This window comes from Balaenoptera borealis (assembly GCF_965194805.1).
Source record: "Balaenoptera borealis genome assembly, contig: HAP1_SCAFFOLD_712, whole genome shotgun sequence".
Classification (NCBI taxonomy): Eukaryota; Metazoa; Chordata; class Mammalia; order Artiodactyla; family Balaenopteridae; genus Balaenoptera; species Balaenoptera borealis.
The window spans coordinates 253,546-274,415 of NW_028123488.1; the positions used below are offsets into that span (position 1 = coordinate 253,546).

The following is a 20,870-nucleotide window of genomic DNA, read 5'->3' on the forward strand; positions in this document are numbered from 1 at the left end:
TCCTCTAATAAGGGAAAAACACATATAAACAAGTATTTGGTATTCAAAAAAGAATACCAAAAAGTGCAACCTAATCTTGAAAGATAAGCATAGAACATAATAATTCCCATATGAAGTCCAAACCTCAGAGAAAATAGTGGGTCAAATTCTTGGCAGATTTTAAATGACTTGACCTTGTTGAGAAAAATGAATGTGAGCACCCCAATTGCACCTAGAATACGTATTCTGGGAGGGTTAAACAGAGCTCCTCAGACATAGCGGGGACTCAATAAATATTTATGGTGTAAAACAGGGAGAAAATGCATTCGTTTTACTCATCAACATACTGCCAACAACTACAATACTTGAAAACAAAAATTTCTTGAATGAACAGTTATCACTGAAATTACATTAAAGCTACACTCATCTTTGGCCATGTGTTAACCAAAAAGACAAAAAGTGGGCAAATGCAATCAACTGACCAGGTGTTTTTCAATAACAGGTCACTTCAATATGCAAAGAAAGAACAGAATTTTAAAATAAATATTTTAAAGCTATCTGATCAAAATATTGCAGAATATTGTAGCTTTTTTCCAAAACCTGATTTCTGAGCACAGTCTAACTCCCTAATTTACAATGCTAATGAAACTGTATTTAGCAATGTTTGCTAATCCCTGTTTAGTAAGTAGTAGACACTTAAATGAAATAACCTGACTTTAAGCAGGAAAAGGACAGTTGATTCTTTTCAGGGAGATGCACCAGAGTACCTCCAAAACACTTTGGAAGAAAGAAAATGACACTGTCACAGAACACTCAAAAATATCATAATTTGTTGATAGACTACCAGCTAATATATAAACAAATCTGTATTTTACTATGATCCTTTTCCACATTCGTGGGAAGATCATTTCACAGGTTTACATAAGTATAGCAAAGTTCTTTAAGGTAACTGAGCAACTGAGCTCTACTAGTTTTTGTTATCTTCTAAGATACAAATATTACTTCATTAATCCAACTTATACACTGATGTATTTCACTAGTAAAGTAAATACACAAGAAAAGTCATGAGACACTTCATCACATAGACTCTATATAACACTTTCAGTATCATAACAATAACAATAAAAATACCATTTCTAATGTTACTTATGAAAGGATTCATGGTCCACACTGACTATCAAAGAGGGCTTAGAGTAAGCACAAGTGACACTGAAAAACGCCACAACATCCTGAAAGAAATTGTTAAAATGGAGATTGAAATATCTTTTCTATTATACATCCCATCAGCAAACCTAGAAAATGGAAAAGAGCCCAAGGAGGCATAAATTGAGAAGATACTGCACCTTGCTGCTTTGCCATGAGAGTGAAATATAAAAAGATACTATTTTGAATGCTGCTAAATTATCAAAGAATGGTAAAAGTTATGAATCACAATGTTATGGTTGAATGGAGCCTTATGATGCTTTATTGTAAATGTAAAGCTTACCTTATCAAATAGGAAAATGCAAAAGACTCATTCTACCCAGATTTTAAGATTTCATGTGAAAGGCAATTTTAAAAATTAAATCTAAATTCTGTCTTAACAAAGTGGTAAGTACTTTCAGGACCAAGGGGAAGGCTTACTAATGACATAATAAGGTTTTGAAGTGCTATGACATATTTATATACATATCTGAGGCCTGAATCACTGGGAATACTTGCAGCTATTTTAAGTTCTATGGACCCTAGAGTTGAGTTCCATTTAGCTTTCTCTTCACACCCCACCAAAGCTAATTTTGGCCTTTCTGTGACTTAACTGTATAAGCAATGGGATAACCCATTGTGCATGCTTTCCTGCCCCATAATTAATTGGGTTCCAAAAGTAACTCTCACCTGACCTGAGGTCGGGACGTAGAGAGTTACACGGCCCTTTGGGCCTTCTGTGCATGCCGCCTGATCTTGGGCAGATTACTTAAGTTCTCAAGAGAGAAAGAGAAATTATAAAAGTGTTCTATATTGAGTTCCGGTGAAGACTAGTTGCTGACATAAAAGCTCAGTAAATAACTAATTTTACTAAGAATCATCTAGTCTACACAATGCTATAGAAACAATATGGTACTGGCAATAGAAACAGACACATAGACCAATGGAACAGAGGACCCAGAAATAAATCCACGCATATATGGTCAACTAATCTTTGACAAGGGTGCCAAGAATATACAATGGGAAAAGGACAGTCTCTTCTATACATGGTGCTGGGAAAACTGGATATCCACATGCAAAAGAATGAAACTGGACCCTCACCTTACATCATGCACAAAGTTAACTTGAAATGGATTAAAGACTTAAATTTAAGACCTGGAACTATAAAACACCTAGAAGAAAACATAGGGGAAAAAGCTCCTTGACATCAGTCTTGGCAATGATATTTTGGATATGATACGAAAAGCATAAGCAACAAAAGCAAAAATAAGCAACTAAAAAGCTTCTGCACAGTAAAGGAAACAATCAACAAAATAAAAAGGCAAGTTATGGAATGGGAGAAAATATCTGCAAACCATACATCTGATAAGCGTATGGTTTTTTGGATATATACATTTGCTATGTCCAAAATATATATGGAATTCATATAACTCAATAGCAAAAAACACAAATAACCTTATTAAGAAATAGGCAAAGGATCTGAATAGACATTTTCCAAAGATGACATGTAAATGGCTAATGGGGGTACACAAAAAAGTGCTCAACATCACTAATCACCAGTGAAATGCAAATTAAAACCACAATGAGGTACCACCTCACACTTGTTAGAATGGCTATCGTCAAAAAGACAAGAAAATAAGAAGTGTTGGTGAGGATGTGGAGAAAAGAGAACCCTTGTATAACATTGGTGGGAATGGAGAACAGTATGGAGGTTCCTCAAAAACTTAAAAATAGACCTATCATATGATCCAGCAATCTCACTTCTGAGTATATACCCACAGGAAGTAAAATCAGTATCTTGAAAAGATATCTGCCCTCCCATGTTCTTTGCAGCATTATCCACGATAGCTAAGATGTGGAGAACCTATGTGTCCACTCACGGAGGAATGGATAAAGAAAATGTGATATACATATAAAATGGAATATTATACAGTCTTTTAAAGAAGGAAATCCTGCCATTCATAACAACATAGATGAACCTGGAGAACATTTTGCTGAGTGAAATAAGCCAGACAGAAAAACAAATACACAGGGAAAAACAAAAACAAATATGATCTCACTTATGTGCATAATCTAAAAATGTCTAATTCATAGAAGCAGAGAGTAGAATGACGGTTGCCAGGGACTGGCAAGTGGGAAAAGTGGGGAGGTCAAAGGGTACAAACTTTCAGTTAGGAGTAAGTTCTGGGAATCTAATGTACAGATGGTGACTACAGTCGATAATACTGTATTGTATACTTGGTATTTGCTAAGAATACATCTTAAGTGTTCTCATCACACATCAAAAAAAAAAAAAGGCATCTATGTGAGGTGATGGATATGTTAATTATCTTGATTGTGGTAATCATCTCACATTGTAAATGTGTACCGAATCATCACACTGTATACCTTAAAATATACAGAACTTTTATTTGTCAGTTATACCTCAGTAAATAATAAACTTACTTTTCCTTTAATAAACTTACTTTTCCTTTCCACAGCGGAATCTTTCCCCTACCCAACCAAACTCTTAAAAAGCCCACCTATATCATTTTAAAGATAGAGAAAATAAGATGCAAAGAGTTAAGAACTTACTATAAGTCAAATGTTAGAAGTGGAAATAGAACCCAAGTCTCTTGACTCCAAATCTAATATTTTTCAGTATATCTTTCTGTTCTAAGCCTCTTTTATGGAACCATTTGGAAAATCATTTCTTCGGTCTTTAACTTGATAATTAATTCTAGAGAAAAAAGCCAGGTTATTCCATTAAGGAATAAATGTAGCCACTCACTGCTTCATTCCACCTTTACCAGAAATAAGACAATCCCCAAAGCAAATGTAGAGAATCAGTTATAGGGCAACTCTAGTGGTCAGTCAGTGCTCATTCAATCCTATATTCAAGAGTATCAACAGCAATCATTTTATTTGGTATATCATCGGTATTAACAAAGGTAATTAAGCCACAAAGAGTTCACTCATATCTTGTTTGTTCTGCTCAAGAAAACAACTGTATAATAATGTTAGAAAATGTTTACCTAAATCACTGATCTTTTAGTAATATAAAAGTTAAAATTAGCTATAGGGACTACTAACGGAAGTTCACCCTGTGGCCATACTGGCTAAATAAGGGGATATTACTGTCAGTAGTTGATAGGTATTTTATCTTTAGACACTAGGCAGCAAGGTTTAGCAGTTTTTGCCTTCTTGTTATGCAACATCCAAAAGTTTGATGGATTTCTGAATTCTAATAACTCGGAAGACAATTTTGGACGTCAACCTTCCCACACAATAATGGATCTCACTAGTTTCTTTAACTCATCCTTATTTTTGGTGAGCCATTATTAAGGTGCACCATAGTTGCATTGCATTAAGTTACAAATATACAGAGTTCAAACCCACAAATTGCAGTGATAACTATTAGCTCTTGGTGGGGCTAAATTAACCTAGTACCAGTTGCCAGGACAATCACTTGAGACCAGAATCTCTGCTTAGTCATTCCTGAAGCATTTACCAGTTTACCACCATGTATAACTAACTTTTAATAATCATGGAGAAACATACTCCTCACTATAATACGATTCAAGAACAGCGCAGATTCTAGAAGTACACAGGGCCACATACAACCAAGTCCATATCCTTGACCCCTCAGGAACCAGGATTTCTCTCACACACACTGTTGCTCATACCCTCCGCTCCGTCTCTCTCCCTCTCTCTCTCTGACACAGTTTTAGACATTCTGAAAATGTCAAAGCATACCCCAGCACAGTGTAATAGTGCTGTGGAACCAATAGAAAACCTATTCTTCAGTAATTCTTAGAGCTCAGAAATCACAGCTGATGACCAATATCAGTCTCTTTTTAATTAGGAGAAATAGGATAATCCTGTGGAATGAACGCGGTATCTGGAATCGGAAGATATGATTTGAAATCCACTTTCTTGATGAACGAAAGTATATATTGCCTTATATAGAGTAAAGCACTCACAGGTTTTCTTCCTTTGTACCTACAACAATTAGAGATACAACATAATATTGGGGAGGTTATTCAGGTATTCATGAACTTGCCTCGTCCTGCAAGCTGCCACAATAACATTCACCTGAGGTAAACAACACTGCTTAAAGGGATCTGCCATGTTTGTTCCTACAAAAATGAAATACTAGCAAAGTATTTTTCCACAATTTGTTCATAATTAAGTATAATTCTGTTTTCTTTAGAATTACTATAACTCCATTATAATTTGTTTTGCAGAACAAGCACAAGTATTATCCTTCTAAAATCAACTGGATGACCCATGGAGTCATGGTCAGGTCTAGGGTTCAGATGAGAGGTAGAAAGGGAAGGAGATTGGCTCCTGGCTCTTCCATCAGCTTCTCACTCAGGTTTTTCACATCAATAGGTGAGCAGTGTTCTCTCTTTCCTCCACTGACTTTGGACAAACCCAGTTAGAGACCAGCATCAGAGAAGCTCCACCTCTTGTTAAAATAAATAGAATATAGGACAGAAACAGCATCAGTGATTTGGTTTCTTTGACATTTAATGAGAGAACAAAATTATATATTGAAGACAAAAGACAACAGTGCCAGGCACAGACCCAGGACAGGTGCTGTGAAAAAGCCTATTGTGGTGGTGTCTGGGGATTTAAACTCTGGAGAAAAGACTAAAATTAAGAATAACAAAGTCATTAGTATATACTTCTTGGCAGATTACTAGCTGTATGTGGAAGCTTTGATAAAACAGGCTTTTAGCAATGTCTTAAATTTCAGATTTAAGAAAAATCCTCTCCTACTCGCCATTTGTTGAACACTGCCGTTTATTTCCATTGTTATTCATTGCCATGGAGCCCAATTACTCCTTTGTTTTCTTATTCACATTTAGTCCACAGTATCACAAATAAAAATCACAAGGATACCATTACCCTTCAACACTTCCCCAATGTATAAATCCTAATTTGCATTAAACCCTTGAAGCAACATACATTGCAGTGAATGAAATGTCCTTCTGTAAAAAGTACTGTAAATAATGAAAGAATTTTTAGCTCAATAGATATACACGACTTTACATACAGTTAAACTGACCAAGGTGCTTTTCTACACCCTAGGTATACAATATTCAATATGCTTAGAATAATAGTTATTTGAAAGGAATATAATCTTTGAACATAAAACAGTTTAAGAATAAAAAACTTCTATATATTCACTTACCTATTTTGCTATTGACCCACTGATGGAGAAATTTTACGTACCATAATTAATGGGAAAATTTAGTTAATGAACGCTGCTGATACTTAGTGTAGTTCTCAAAGGCTGAAAACCTTTCCCCAAAATCAGTATCTGAAACCTGTCTCTTTAGGAAAAACAGTCAAAGCTTTAACTGTTTTCAGTCTAGTATAAGAAAGCTTTGAAACAAGTTAACTCTAAGCACTCAAGGAAAACTATTTTTAAAAGGGGGGGGACAAGAGGAGGACCTTAATTTTCAACAATATCGGCCTGAGAAGTAACTTTATAAGAGAATGTCTGAGTATCTTTAAAAAGAGAGAGAAAAAAAGTAATTTAAAATGTTGGAAGTCCACAAACTGAGCATAGCAGTAAAAAGGACTCGAGGGAAAATTTAATGAAAAATAAAAAACTGAAAGCAAATTATTTGATCAAAACACAGACACACACACACACACACACATACATGCACACACACTGCAGGCAGTCATTCAGCATTATATGCTAGCTGGCTTTGTATTTTCTTTTAAAATATAATCATAACTTCTTAATGTATAAAACAATAAGGCTCTCAAGGTACTCATGAAAAATTCTTATCAAATTTCACTCTAGAGTTAGTGATATTAGGCATGTTAAATCAGGAATCAACACATGCTATTTTCCACAGCAGGAACTATATAAATTACGAGCTCTTCCATGTTTTTGTTATTAGGTTTGGTACACTTAAAAATAAGCGGTATTCTACATCGAGTGCTCTAATGCAACGGTTTTTATATCTTTCAGAATTTATAATTCATCTCCATCCTCAATCCTTACAAAAAAACACAAAAGCACCTGCAATTGCTATTTACTGTCTAGCACAATAAAATTGTATTTGTTCTGTTTTTGAATTCATAGGTTTTGCTTTATGAAGTTTTCAGAAAGAAGCAACTTTATTATATTTTCATTGTTACTCATGATTTTAGCTTAAAGATCATTAATTTTAACACAACATCCTGCTATTTTCTCATTTGGGTTGTTCTATTTATCTCAAAGGTACACTTATGTATTACCATTACAAAACAATAACTATTTGCATAATACTTCATGATTTTACATCTATTAAAAACACATCACAGGGAGCCGGAGGATGCATTCAGTAGCTTGTCATTCACCACTTCAAGACCCTTCAGAACTGAACAAGGGGGAGGGGGACATTTTGCTAAAGGCAGAAGAAATGAATATAAATAAGAAACTCTGAAGTTTTAAAACTAGAAAAGAAAATTTTAAAAATGCAAACAAAAATATGATCATATGCATAAACAAGATAATTTCAATTTTTAAAACTCCATGTTCTCTATACAGAGCAAGGTGTTTGGAGATTTATGTATCTTCTATTATGATACCCATGGAAATTATCTAAAACTGTGCTACAAAAATAAAGAAAATTACCATCTTCTTGCTAGATTTTATAAATATCATATTAAAATTGTGCCTATTTACATAATTCAGCTTTTCCTCAGCCTTGTGAAATAATCTGAGTATCATTTCTTTATTATTCTAGACTTAACCCTATAAATGTGCATATTAAGAATGTTTCAGAGGGAGATAATAATGATCTAACATGTTAAGAAATTACACTGTCTCATAACTTCTTCTTGGTAAAGCAATTACAAAGAAAATTGTTTGCATCTTCTGTATTTTCTTCCATAACCACCAGTCCAGATAAAAAAAATACTGAATGCTGTTATGTCACCTCTAGTCCAAATGCTCATAGCACTTGAAGCTTTTTGTAAGCAATATGCTTCTATACTAAACACATATCCCTGAGCCACCACCTACCTAATTTAACAGTTTTAAATGTAGTTTCAAATGCAGCGTAATACCATCTTAAACACACACACACACACACACACGGAGTGTGCAGAAAAGGAAGGAGGTGGAGAGCCAGAAATGGAGCACGTTGTTGCTTTTCATTCATGCAGTATAGTGATGTCAGTGTCTGCAGCAGCAGCGGCAGGAGCCTTGACCTGTGGAGGCTACAATCCACTGAAGTCAGAACCTTGCAGAATTCAAAAGAAACTGAGTAGATAATTGTTTGAAAAATTGTTCAACTGTTCATAGCATGAATTTTAAATAGATAAGTAAAAAGAATAGATTAGTTGTATCGTTTTAACTTAGGTAGAGAGGAGCAAGGTGGGATGTGGAGAAGTAACAGAAAGGTTAATATCATCAGGGAACCGGGGGCAGAAGAGCCTACATTCAAAATCATTTCAATGTAAGAAACTGACAAAACCACCTGGTGTTAAAAACAGCAGAAAGGCCTCTTCTATTCCCAATACAAGCTCTCTGATGCAAATCTGTCTCCTGAACAACCAGACTCAGAGAAGTGTTTTCACCATGATTGCGTTAAAATTGCATTCAACTCAGATGTGACATACTACAACAAAGAGGCCAGTTTAAGCCTGGTCACAAATTTCATTAAAACTACTTGATGATGGACCTTGTAATTCCTAAGCAATTAAGACTTCTGAAGGATGCAGAAAAACAAGTTGTACTAAGAACTGTTGTAAGATGTGTTTATCAACAAAAGGGGAGGAGGTACTAGATGACCAATATATTGTTGCAGCAATTGCTGAAACTACTCACTATGCCCACAAAACCCTCTGAACACAGTCTTTCTGCAGTGCTTATTTTATGGCTCTTACATTAGTCCCTAAAAGAAAATCCCAAAACTCAATTTATGTACTGTTGAAACTAAATCACTCAAAAATTTATGTAACTGCTGCCTTCTTTTCATTCTGTTACCTCTCATTTCATACAGTTCTAGAAAATGTGCAAAGGAGTTGCATATGGCATTAATCTGTTAGAAAACGGTGGCCTTTTCTATAAAATACAGCCAAAGATGTGTGTTCAGTTGTGGTCATTATTAGGGCGATCACGTTGTTTTCATTCATTCATTCAGGATTTGCTGGAGGATGTCAGTTTCTGCAGCTGGTTTGACCTGGGGGAGGAGTGGGGGAGCAAATGCCTTCCGGTGCATACTGATTACAGGATGCATTTCTCGGTGCTCCTGTACACATACCACTGCACTACATCCTACCCTGCCTCACCATCAAGTGGTCTGAAAACAAGGGCCTTAGCAACATGCTAATTACACGTCAGAAATATTAACACAAAACACCAAAACTGCAATCTATCTTAACACAATCACTTTCTCCAAGTCTAAGACCTTCATCAAGAAAACTCCATTAAAAAAATTGCACATACACCATACACATTGCACAGGCTCCACAGTGATTCCCTTCCAAGCAGAGAGTTTCCCCCTCGGTGTGATCGGTTCTCTGCACAACGCAGCAGCAGCATCTGTAGCCCTAGCGTGGCATCTAATAACATGAGCGCCTCCTCCCTCCCTTATGAGCTTTACATCCCTGTTTTGGCTAAACTTCCTCTTCTCCCCCAGGACTAAACTAGATCATTCACCGTGTCCCTAAACATAAACCAAACCACACCAAAACACAAAACATTAAGGGAAGCCGACAGCATCCACCAGCTCACCATTACCTTTGACACCTAAGAAAAACGAATAGAAGGGGAAAAGGGAGCACACTCCACAAATAGGTCCTTAGAAATTTACCATGAAAGTCTTGAGTTGGGCATAAACTGTTTCCAGTGCAGTACCGCCGTGATGCATGTGACTATATAGAGAAAAGAGGGAGCCCAAAAAGAAAAAAAAAAAAAAGCCAAACCAAACACTGTACACTTCAATTGCACATCCAAAACTGTCCCCTCTACACACCCAACAGGATATCCTTACATCATAACTGGTGCCTCCACCTCCCCACCCCCAAAAAAGAAAACAAAAAATTATCCCGGTAGGCACAGACACGTTATAGGAACTTTGTAGGAAAGCACAAAGAGGCTGTACAGATTACAACCACCACCTTACCTGCTGCCGGAGAGTTTGTGTGCGTGTTGTTTTTAAGTGTTTCGCCCAGCTCCTCCTTCCCCCACTACAAACAGCAAACACATGAGTGAGTTAATCAGCTCTTAAACTGAAAAACCTTTCGATCCAGGCGAGTGATGGAAGGTAAAAGCTGAGGGGCGGCAGGAGGGTCAAATAAAAGTTGCTCCGCAGGTCGCTCATCCAAGCCCCGCAGCGACCGCAGACGGGTGAGGTTCCCAAAGCCACTTTCACACCTTCCATAATGCACTAGCAAAGAGAAGCCCGGAGAGGCTGAAGTTTCCACGGAGGGCACCGTCGGGGAGACGCAGCCCGGGGGGACGCAAGGGTTGGGCTCGCTACCTCTGCACACGGGCGAGCCGGGGCTCCGGCGCTCAGGTGAGTGGCTCCTCCGGTGGCTCTCTGGGGACCGTCTCGGGCGGCCCTTGGCCCGCGGCGCCTGCTCGGTCGGGGCCGCGGGCGGCGGCGGCGTCTGGCTGGGCGGGCTGGGGCCGCGAGCCGCGCCGGGCCCCGGGAGGCTGCCCAGCGAGGCGGCGGCGGCGGGCGGGCGCGTGGGACTGTTGGCTGCCCCGCAGGAGCTGGTAGGGCACCGTGGCGCGGATGGGCTGCAGCAGCCGGCCGGCTCCCGCAACCGGGGCGCAGTTCACGCCGCCGCCGCCGCCGCCACCGCCGCCGCCACCGCCGCCCGCACCGTTCCCGCTCCCGGCGGCGGGGAACCCACGGCGCTTGGCCGCATCCTCTGCGGCGGGGGATGAGTCTGAGAGGAACTCGCAGAGGAGGAGGCAGTGCACATGGTGGCTCCGCGGGCCCTGGACGAAGCCGGCCAACACCGAGGCGCGGAGCGGGAGGAGCGCGAGCGTGTGGGAGCCGGCCCGCTAGTGCGTGCGAGTGTGTAAGGGGGAGGGGCGGGGGGATCGTGGAGGGGGAGGAGTCTCTCGGCTCCCCCTGCGCAACGCGCACTCCCGCCGCCTCAGCGAGGGGGGGGAGGGGAAGGCTGCGAAAACAAACATCCAACGGCCCCAACCACCCGACCGGGCTGGGTGTGGCGGTTACGGCCGGGGCCGCGAGGAGCCCGGAGCCGCCGCCGCCGCCGCCCCGGGCCTCGCGCTGACACGAGAAAGGGGCAGCCGCCGGCATCACGCAGACGCGCGGGGCTGCACGCGCACGAGAGCCCGGCAGCTGCAGGGAGGGTCGGGATCCCTGCTTCTGGGGATCTGGTAGGGGGAAAAGGCCTCGAGGTGCCTGGCTGAACGCGGAGCCGAGCCACCGCCTCCTCTGCCCGCTCCTCACTCCATAAGGCACCTAACCCCGCAACCCGTACCCCGCCCCCTGCACCGCCTCCCGGCGCTCGGGGCGGGCAGATGACGCAACGAGAATTCCCATTGTCTCCGTCACTCTCCACCAGAACGCGAGTGATTGGTTTCCGGGTAGGAGTGAGGGGAGCACCTGCCAACGAAAGTGGGCGTCCTATTTTGGAGGCGGGATACGAAGGAGCGAAGGCGGAGAAAGGGGCTGTGCGTTCAAAGAGGGGCGTGAGAGTTGACGGGCTTTGAGGTGAGAGGGGGACCGTGATTGGGCTGCCCTGGGACAGTGGGTCCGTGTGTGTCCTGCGCGTACCCGGACACCCACAGACGCGCACGCCCAGGGAAGCAGGTTGTGAGGGCTCCACCCTCCAGGGCCGTTTGTACCACTTGAGACAGAGGATCCGTCAGGCAAACTTGACTTTGCAAGTACACCTGTTCTGGTGGTGGGATGTTTGAGAAGAATCCATCCCTTCCCCACTAATTTTAGTAATCTGAGTTTTTGTGTTGAGTAGACTAATCAAAAGAATGTAAGGCCATCAGAAGCAATGTCTGGGGGTTGGATTGAACACTGGGTGGATACTTTTACAGTTATCCTATGGAGTGAAAAGAGATCATCAAATCTTCTGTTCCAAGAAAATAACTCTGAATTGCAGGGGTCAACAAGGACTTGTCCATCATTGCACCGTCAGTTAAATGGAGGTGTAATGGAGGGCACGCCCTGTTGTCTTTTCCCAGAAGCAGATGGCCTCTTGGGAGAAATAATACCAGACTTGATGTAATAATCCACTGGGGTAAATTTAGTTTTTATTCTGCAGTGGAACTGAAGAGAAACTAAGATTTTGGATGACAGTCAGGAACCGAAGTTTACCCCACAGTAAACCAAGGTTTGAAACATTAAGCAGGAACAATTGATTGAAGGGTCCACATCAGATACCCTCCATTCGTTTCCATGAGAGAAAAAAGAAGTGGGAGATCAGATTGGTCTACTCTTGGTGTCTGCCCACACTGACAAGCTTCCTCTGATTTCAGGCACTAAATGCAGGGGTCAGTTTCACTTAGAGGAGCCATCCCTCTCAGCTTCATTGTGCCCTCAGAGCAGAAAGCATACTAGGTTCTGTAAAAAGTGGATGAAACCACTTTTTCTGTAAAATGCAAGAATTGCACCCATGAATACTAGTGACAGTTCCTCACTTTATCCCATAGTAGAATAACAGCTAACATTTACTGAGCATTTCATGTGTCAGCCACTGTTGTAAGAATGTTTTATGTGTTAATTCCTTCAATCCTCCTATAATCCACAAGGTACGATACTACTATTATCCCCATTGTGTTCACATGTATTTGCTTTCCAGAATAACATATATTAAATATAAATGTAGTATAAACTTTACTCTTTTAAATTTAGTATAATTGACCTATTGTGTTATTTTTTCCATCTGAAATGAAAGATTTCCTCATTCATTAGGAAATTGCCTTCCTTCATGGGGAAAAAGAATGATAAATGGCTTCTTTCTGATGACTTTTTCAGAATATCAAGAACAAAAATTGACGGATTAAAATATGTGAAGTGTTTAAAAATGCTGGTAAATTGCCAAGTTGTCGATTTGATTACAGCATGGTTTCATAATAGAAATGTTATCTCTGGCCACTCCTAAATATAAGTATGTAACGACCCCAACACTTTAGATTACTGTAATTCTAAATTTATACCAAGCCACAGTCCTAATGATCAATACCTGATTTGGATCTAAAACAACCTACCTAGCCATGTGTTAAAGTCTTTCTGTGTTTGTTCAAAACTGCCAACGCCAACTTAAATCAGACAACCAAAACAAATCTAAATGATGCACACAGAGAACTAGTGTGATCTTAAAATACTATTTTCAGTTGCTCATAAGTCACCATGACCTATTTGGAGGTTCAATCACCTTCTCTTTACTAAATATATCTTGGTTGCCTCTTAAACCTTTGTTCTCATGAAATAAATACTGATCTTTATGTGTAAGGAATTCAGTCTCCAAACAAATCAAAGGTGGGCTAAAATCAACTAAACCCAGTATCGGCTTTCCAATGTCCATTTGTTGAGTTCTTAACAGTATTTTATTCTTAGTGAGTTTGGGAGTGGGCTCCAAGGGTATGAAAAGAAGCTTTAGGAAAACATACCCCTCAGTAAATTGGGACCCCCCTTAGAAGGAAGTGTGGATTGCTGGGCGAGAAGAGCATACCCGACTGTGCTAGCTATGGGATGGCTAGGTCCCGTGCAGATTATCTCTATTTGTTGAATATAAGTGTAACATAATCCCTGGAAATTCTATATATGTTAATGTTGGTAATGACCTCTTTACTATGTTGACCTACCTAGAAGAAGACAACACTGAAAGCGCAATTTGGTGGCATGGGAAATACCTTTGTTCTCAGTAACCCGTGTCTTGGCTGTTTGTGGAACAAGATTCCACCGTTAGCTAATCTGAGGTAGAACGATTACACTTACTTCTTGGTTCATGTATGGTAATGGACTATACTTTAGGTTGCATTAAAACTTGGAATCATTGGCTACCTCTGATTAATATGTAGCCCCATGTGAAGAGAGAATGAGATAACTAATGGGCCTACAGAGCTACCAAAACCTCCCTCTTCTAGTTTCATCCAGGTTTGCCAGGGGATGCATCCAAGCCCCAACCAAATCTAAGAGGCAGTCCAGGCTGTCAGTATCAGAAATGAGGTCACGGCTGAGAGAGAACACTAAACAGATCTGCACTGATGTTCATCTTCAGCTGATTAAACTCTCTCGTAGGTGGATTCTTTAGAGCAGCAACAAAAAGAGCCTTGCCTGAATTTTTGTCCCTGGCAGATGCTTACAGTAAAACTCCTTACTGCTTGTGACAGGCTACGTGCACCTTTGCACTAGGTGTTCCCTCTGCCTGAGCAGTTCCTACCCCAGTTACCCACATGGCTTGCTCCCTCATTTCCTCCAGGTCTTCACTCAGATGTCATCACCTTCACAATGAAAGCTTTTCTGAAAACTCTTTTTTAAAATGGCAAGCACCCCCTAGATGTTCCCTACTCTCTTCCTTTTTTTTTCCCCAGAGCACACATCACCACCTACCTATTGTATATTTTAATTATTTTTTATTCTGTCCGTGTAGAATGTAAGAGCCATGAAGGCAAGACTTTTTATCTGTTTTATTACTGCTGACTCTCCACAATAGTGCTTGGTACCTGGTAGACAATATTTGCTCAATGTTGTTGAAAAGAGTAGCAAATTTTAACCAGTGCTTGTCCCATGAACTAAACTGTGCCTTTCATCAGAAAAAAAAAAATGGATAATAAGAAGTATATCACTGTTGCAAAGACATAGCCACAGAGTAGAAAAATGTTCCATGTGGCTTTTTAAACTAAACAGATATTCGCACTGGGGCCAGCATTCAAAAGGGAAGCATATCTTGTATTATGACCCTTATACAGGCAAAGTGAAAAATACTAGTCCTAAGAGAGGTGGGATAGGGAGGGTGGGAGGGAGGGTGATGCGAGAGGGAGGAGATATGGGAACATATGTATCTGTATAACTGATTCACTTTGTTATAAAGCAGAAACTAACACCATTGTAAAGCAATTAGACTCCAATAAAGATGTTTAAAAAAAAATACTAGTCCTAGTGGCTCTTGGAGGCTCATCAGATGTTGAAAATGGAAACTGAAACTGGTAATGGAGAAAAGGCAGTTGAAATTTGCAGGAAAAAATAAATAACCAACTGAAACTGACAGAGAAGGACAGTTGAGGAGGATCCCTTACAGAGTGACATCTGCTGGTTTGTAGTTAGTTCTCTCTCTCTGTTAGGAGCAATTCTCAAGAGGCCTGTGTAAGGAAACTGAAAAATATATATATTTAATTAAGTAGAAAGGAACATTTCATGTAAATAATAAATATTTTACTTTGTTTCTTTCCCCCCCAGCTTTATTGAGATGTAATTGACATAAAAGAGTGTAAGTTGAAGGCGTGTAATGTAATGATTTGATATGGGTATTTAGTGCAAAATGATTAACACGATAAGGTTACTTAACTTAAGGTTACTTAACACATCCATCACCTCACATAGTTATAAACCTTTTTTATGATGAGAACTTTTAAAATCTATTCTCTTAGTAGCTTTTAAATATACAATATACTGTCGTTAACTATAGTCACCATGCTGTACATTACGTCCCTGAACTTATTCATCTTATAACTTGAAGTTTGTACCATTGACCACCCTCACCCATTTCTCCCACTCCCCAGCCCCTGCTCCTATTCTCTGTTTATATGAGTTTGGATTTTTTTCGATTCCACATGTAAGTGAGATCATATAGTATTTGTCTTTCTCCATCTGACTTACTTCACGTATCATAATGCCCTCAAGGTTCATCCATGTCATCACAAATGGCAGGATTTCATTCTTTTTATGGCTGAATAATATTCCATTGTGTATATATACCACAATTTTTTTCCATTCATCCATCAGTGGACACTTGGGTTATTTTCATATCTTGGCTGTTGTAAATAGTGCTGCAATGAACATGGGAATGCACATATCTCTTTGAGATATTGATTTCATTTCCTTCAGATATATACCCAGAAGTGGGATTGCTGGATCATATGGTAGTTCTATTTTTAAGTTTTTGAGGAACCTCCATAATGTTCTACATAGTGGCTGCACCAGTTTACAATCCCATGAACAGTGCACAAGGGTTCCCATGTCTCTATATCCTCACCAGTACTTATTATTGCTTAACTTGTTGATAATAGCCATTCTAACAAGTGTGAGGTGGTATCTCATTTCGGTTTTAATTTGTATTTCTCTGATGATTAGTGATGTTGAGCACCTTTTCATATACCTGTTGACCGTTTGAATATCTTCTTTGGAAAAAATGTCTACTCAGGTCCTTTGCCCATTTTTAATGGGATTGTTTGGGTTTTTTGCTATTGCATGAGTTGCTTATATATTTTGGATATGAACCCCTTATGAAATATGTTGTTTGCAAATATTTCTCCCATTCTGTGGGTTGTCTTTTCGTTTTTGTTGATTGTTTCTTTTGCTGTGCAGAAGGCTTTTTAGTTTGATGTAGTTTCACTTGTTGATTTTTGCTTTTGTTGTGATGCTTTGGGTGTCAGAACCATAAAATCCTTGATAAGACTAATGTCAAGGAGCTTTTCCCTATGCTTTTTTTTTTTTTTTTTTAAAGATTTAACTTTATTTATTTTTGGCTGCGCTGGGTCTTCGTTGCTGTGCACGGGCTTTCTCTAGCTGTGGCGAGCAGGGGCTATTCCTCATTGCGGTGCACGGGCTCCTCCTTGTGGTGGCTTCTCTTGTTGAGGAGCACAGGCTCTAGGCGTGTGGGCTTCAGTAGTTGCGGCGCGTGGGCTCAGTAGTTGTGGCACACAGGCTCTAGAGCGCAGGCTCAGTAGTTGTGTTGCACGGGCTTAGTTGCTCCGCGGCACGTGGGATCTTCCCGGACCAGGAATTGAACCCGTGTCCCCTGCATTGACAGGCAGATTTGTATCCACTGCGCCGCCAGGGAAGTCCCTATGCTTTGTTTTTAAAAGAAGTTCAGAAGAGGCAAGAGAAAGAAGGGGTATCTTGTTTTTTAAGTGATAAATATCAAAAGAGTATGTATGCAATTATTCCTACCTGGATAGAAAATAGTGATGAGGACCACCAATTTTTCAGCTTTCATCTCCACAGCAATTCCTATCACCAACTATGATGCCAGGGGCACATCCCCTAAGCTGATACATAAGTAGAGTTTTATCATTTAACTAAAAGACTATATTGTACAAAGCCAACACATTCAGAGGCTAAATAAAGATTTGGGGACCAGAAAACTGCAAATATTCTCTCTTTGCTGTGACATTTCATTTGTTTTAGTTCCAAACATGGTGTCAACAGTACCTGAGAGCAGTAGTGGTCCTATGAAGAGACTGTGCTTGATTATCATAATACTATTTTTTTTAAGTGAGAGTTTGGAGTGATTAAAATGTGTCGATTAATTTCCTCCTCTGTGACTGAATTTTACTTTTTACCATATAAGTGTGTTGAGTGACTGCTGTTAAGGTGCAATCAACTCATCAGCAGCGCTTGACTAGAGAAGTTATTAAAATTATTTTAAACTTTTTATAGCACAGTGTCCTACCAAGCATCCTATTGAAAAGGTTTCCAGTGTCCTACCAAGCATCCTATTGAAAAGGTTCATATTAATATATTTAATAGGCCTACATGAGCATTTAATAGCAATAATACTAGCATCAGGCCTTAGTAACTCCTCATCAAGTCACTTATTAAATGCCTTCAAAGTGCGACGCTCTTGTATACTCTGTAAGAGATCCTTGTTTTCATACTTTGGTAAATTGTAGTCTCTCAGAGGTAAAAAGGTAATTTCTACAGATAAAGGTAGAAACCATGTCTAAACACAGGTCTTCCATAAGAGAGATGCAAATAAAGCCAATGGAAGCAATGGGAGGGAAAGATCACTTTTGAGGAAAGGCTTCAGGAAAGAAGAGTATGAGGAAATCTTGTCACTAGGGATACACAGGCTGTGTTAGGAGATGATCGAGCAGTGTGCCTCGACTGATGGTAAATGGAAGATAAGTCTTGGTCTGTTGATGGCATGTCATGGAGGTTGCCAGGCAAGGCTTGCCCTTTATCGAGTATGCAGGGAGGAGCTGTTGAAGATTCTTGAGCGGGTGGGGAGAACATGAATGGAGCTGGGCTTTTTGAATATTCATGCAAGAATAGTTTACAACCTGGATGGAGACTGTAAACTGGAAGATGATTTAGTAGACTTTGAGAATAGTCCATGGGAGTTTAGGTAATGAGAGTTAGGAGAATGATAGGGGACATGGAGGGGAGGAAAAGATGCAGGTGATACTCCTTCTTAGCTGATGGACCTTGAAAGTAGGACGTCAGACAACTCTGAAGCTTCAGGCTTGGATGCCTAAGAGGATAGTGGTGGCTTTAACAGGAATAGGGAGCCAAGAGAAGGAGCAGGTTTGGGAGAAGATAATGAGCTCATCTATAAATAAGAGAACCAGAGGCTATTCAAGTGGAGACAGTTTTTTCCTTTGTTTTATTGAGATATAATTGACATATAGCACGGTATAAGTTGAAGGTGCACAGCGCAAAGACTTGACTTACCTATATTATGAAATGTTTACCGTAACTAGTTGAGTTAACATTCATCATCTGATTTTGATACAAGGGGAAAAAAGAGAAAAAAACTCGTTTGGAGTTTTTAAGAGCAGTTTTTAAATGATAGTTGAGAAGAGCATAGGTATGGTTTGGGGGGTTATCCATGTACATATGATAGTTGAAGCCATGGGCACAAATGAAGTTGGCGAGGGAGAAAAATATAGAAATAAAGAAAAAGAGGATCAAGGCGAAAATTTTGAGAAATTATACATTAGTGGAGGAGGAAAAGTAAGCAAATAAACAATCCAAAGAAAACAAAACTAGGAAAGAAGGCAGAAGGGAAGAACTTCTTAATTAAAGAATTTGGTGTCTCAGAGGATGTTTGGTAGATGTCTGTGGGATATCTGGGAGCTCACGTCCCCTTCTCTAAGATCTAATCCTCCGCCAACACACAGAGGGTTTGGGCCTGACAGCTATGTTTGTACGATTTGACCTTGTTCTTCTGACCATGGTTGGTTTGACCTGAGTTCGATAACTGACCAAAGCTGCACCAATCAGGTTTTCTCCCCTGGGAATTTGGAATTAAGAAATACAATGTTATTCTATTAAGGGCATGAACTGGGTGATCACAGAAACCTGTGCATGGGGTGGCCATCTTCTGTCACAGAGACAGAAAAGTGGAGGAAACCTGCCTTCTGAAAGAAACGAATGAAGTGACTTGCAGAAAATCAAAATGAGAACAGATGACCTGAGAGCGAGAGAGAGAGAAACTGAGAGTATGCTTATTTTCCCATGACGACTATTTTCTGTCTTATCCCTTTTCTTCAATCTTCTAAAACCATCCCCACACCTGCCTACCCTGATGCGACTCCAGTATATTCCTACCATCAAATCTACAAATCTTTTGGCATTTGGACCCATCTCTCCTTTCTTTCTTCCTCTCCTGTCAAAAGCCATTCCTCTACTTATGATTTAAATTCCTTCCCCTCTTCTTAGGGGTTTCATTTCTTCAGTTATTCCCTTCCTCTTGTTCATCATCAAATTCTTGATTATCCCCAATATGTATAAACATGCTCCATCCTAACATTTAGAAAAAAACAAAGATTCTTATGCTATCCCTTTCCATCTGTAATACTAATTCTCTGATCCCTTCACAGCAAACCTTCTTGAGAGAGATGTCTACAGGTTAACTCTGATTTCCTATTCAATCTACTCGAACCTGACTTCCACCCCCACCACGCCAATGAAAACTGCTAATCCATGTTGTCAACAGCCTACATATTGCTGGACCCAGTGGATGTTCCTTGAACCTCATCCTACTCCAACTTTTAGCAGTTTTCAACACAGTTGGTCAGGCTCAACTTCTTGAAAACCAAATCTCTTCTATTGGCTGGTCTGTCTCCTAATTCTCTAACCACTGCTGTTCAGTGACCTTCAGGGGTTTTTCCTCCTCTAATGCCCTCTAAAAACTGGGCTCTATTCTCTGCTTTCTTGTCTGTGAACTCACCTTCTTGGTAATCTCAGTCATTCCCATAGCTTTAAATACTAAAAATGGTAACAAATTCGCAAATTAATCTCTTTAGCCTAGACATTTCCTCCAAAATCTGTATTCAGATATTCATTTGTCTGTATGACATGTCAAGTCTCCGTGAATATCTGAAATTACTGTATCTGAAATAGAACTAAACTCTCAATTTGTATCAACCTGCTTTCCTCCCCTCACTATTAAAAAGAAATTCTATCTTTACTTTTTCCCACTTCAGTAAATGTTATCACCATTCACCCAATTATTGTAAACAAGACAACCCAGGCACTATTCTTGATTTTTCCCTCTCCTTCCCTCCCCAACTCTAACCTATCAGCTGGTCCTCTTATTTGCTCCTCGTGAATAGATGTGTAGTCCATCCACTTCTCTCCATCTCCTCTGCTACTACATTAAACCAAACTGCCATCATCTCTTACCTGAGCTATTGCTGTAGCTGCCAACTGGTCTTCTACCTTCTACTCTTGCCTCCTTTCATCTATTTTCTGCTCATCAGTCAGGGTAAACCTGGAAATACATCGGACCCTGTTGTTTCCTGCTTAAATCCGTTCAATGTTTTCCAATTA

General features: G+C 40.0%; 1 protein-coding gene across 1 annotated transcript in view; it reads right to left on the bottom strand.

The window, feature by feature from the left end:
- LOC309621425 (uncharacterized protein) overlaps window positions 1-11,432 on the bottom strand; it is a gene marked incomplete at its 5' end in the record, with an annotated part of 96,758 nt that extends 85,326 nt beyond the window's left edge. Inside the window, 2 exons of the mRNA XM_082408918.1 lie at window positions 10,281-10,344; window positions 10,638-11,432. Coding sequence (XP_082265044.1) covers window positions 10,281-10,344; window positions 10,638-11,432 — 859 coding nt within the window. The remainder of the gene's footprint in view (window positions 1-10,280; window positions 10,345-10,637) is intronic.
- Between the last annotated feature and the right edge of the window lie 9,438 nt (window positions 11,433-20,870).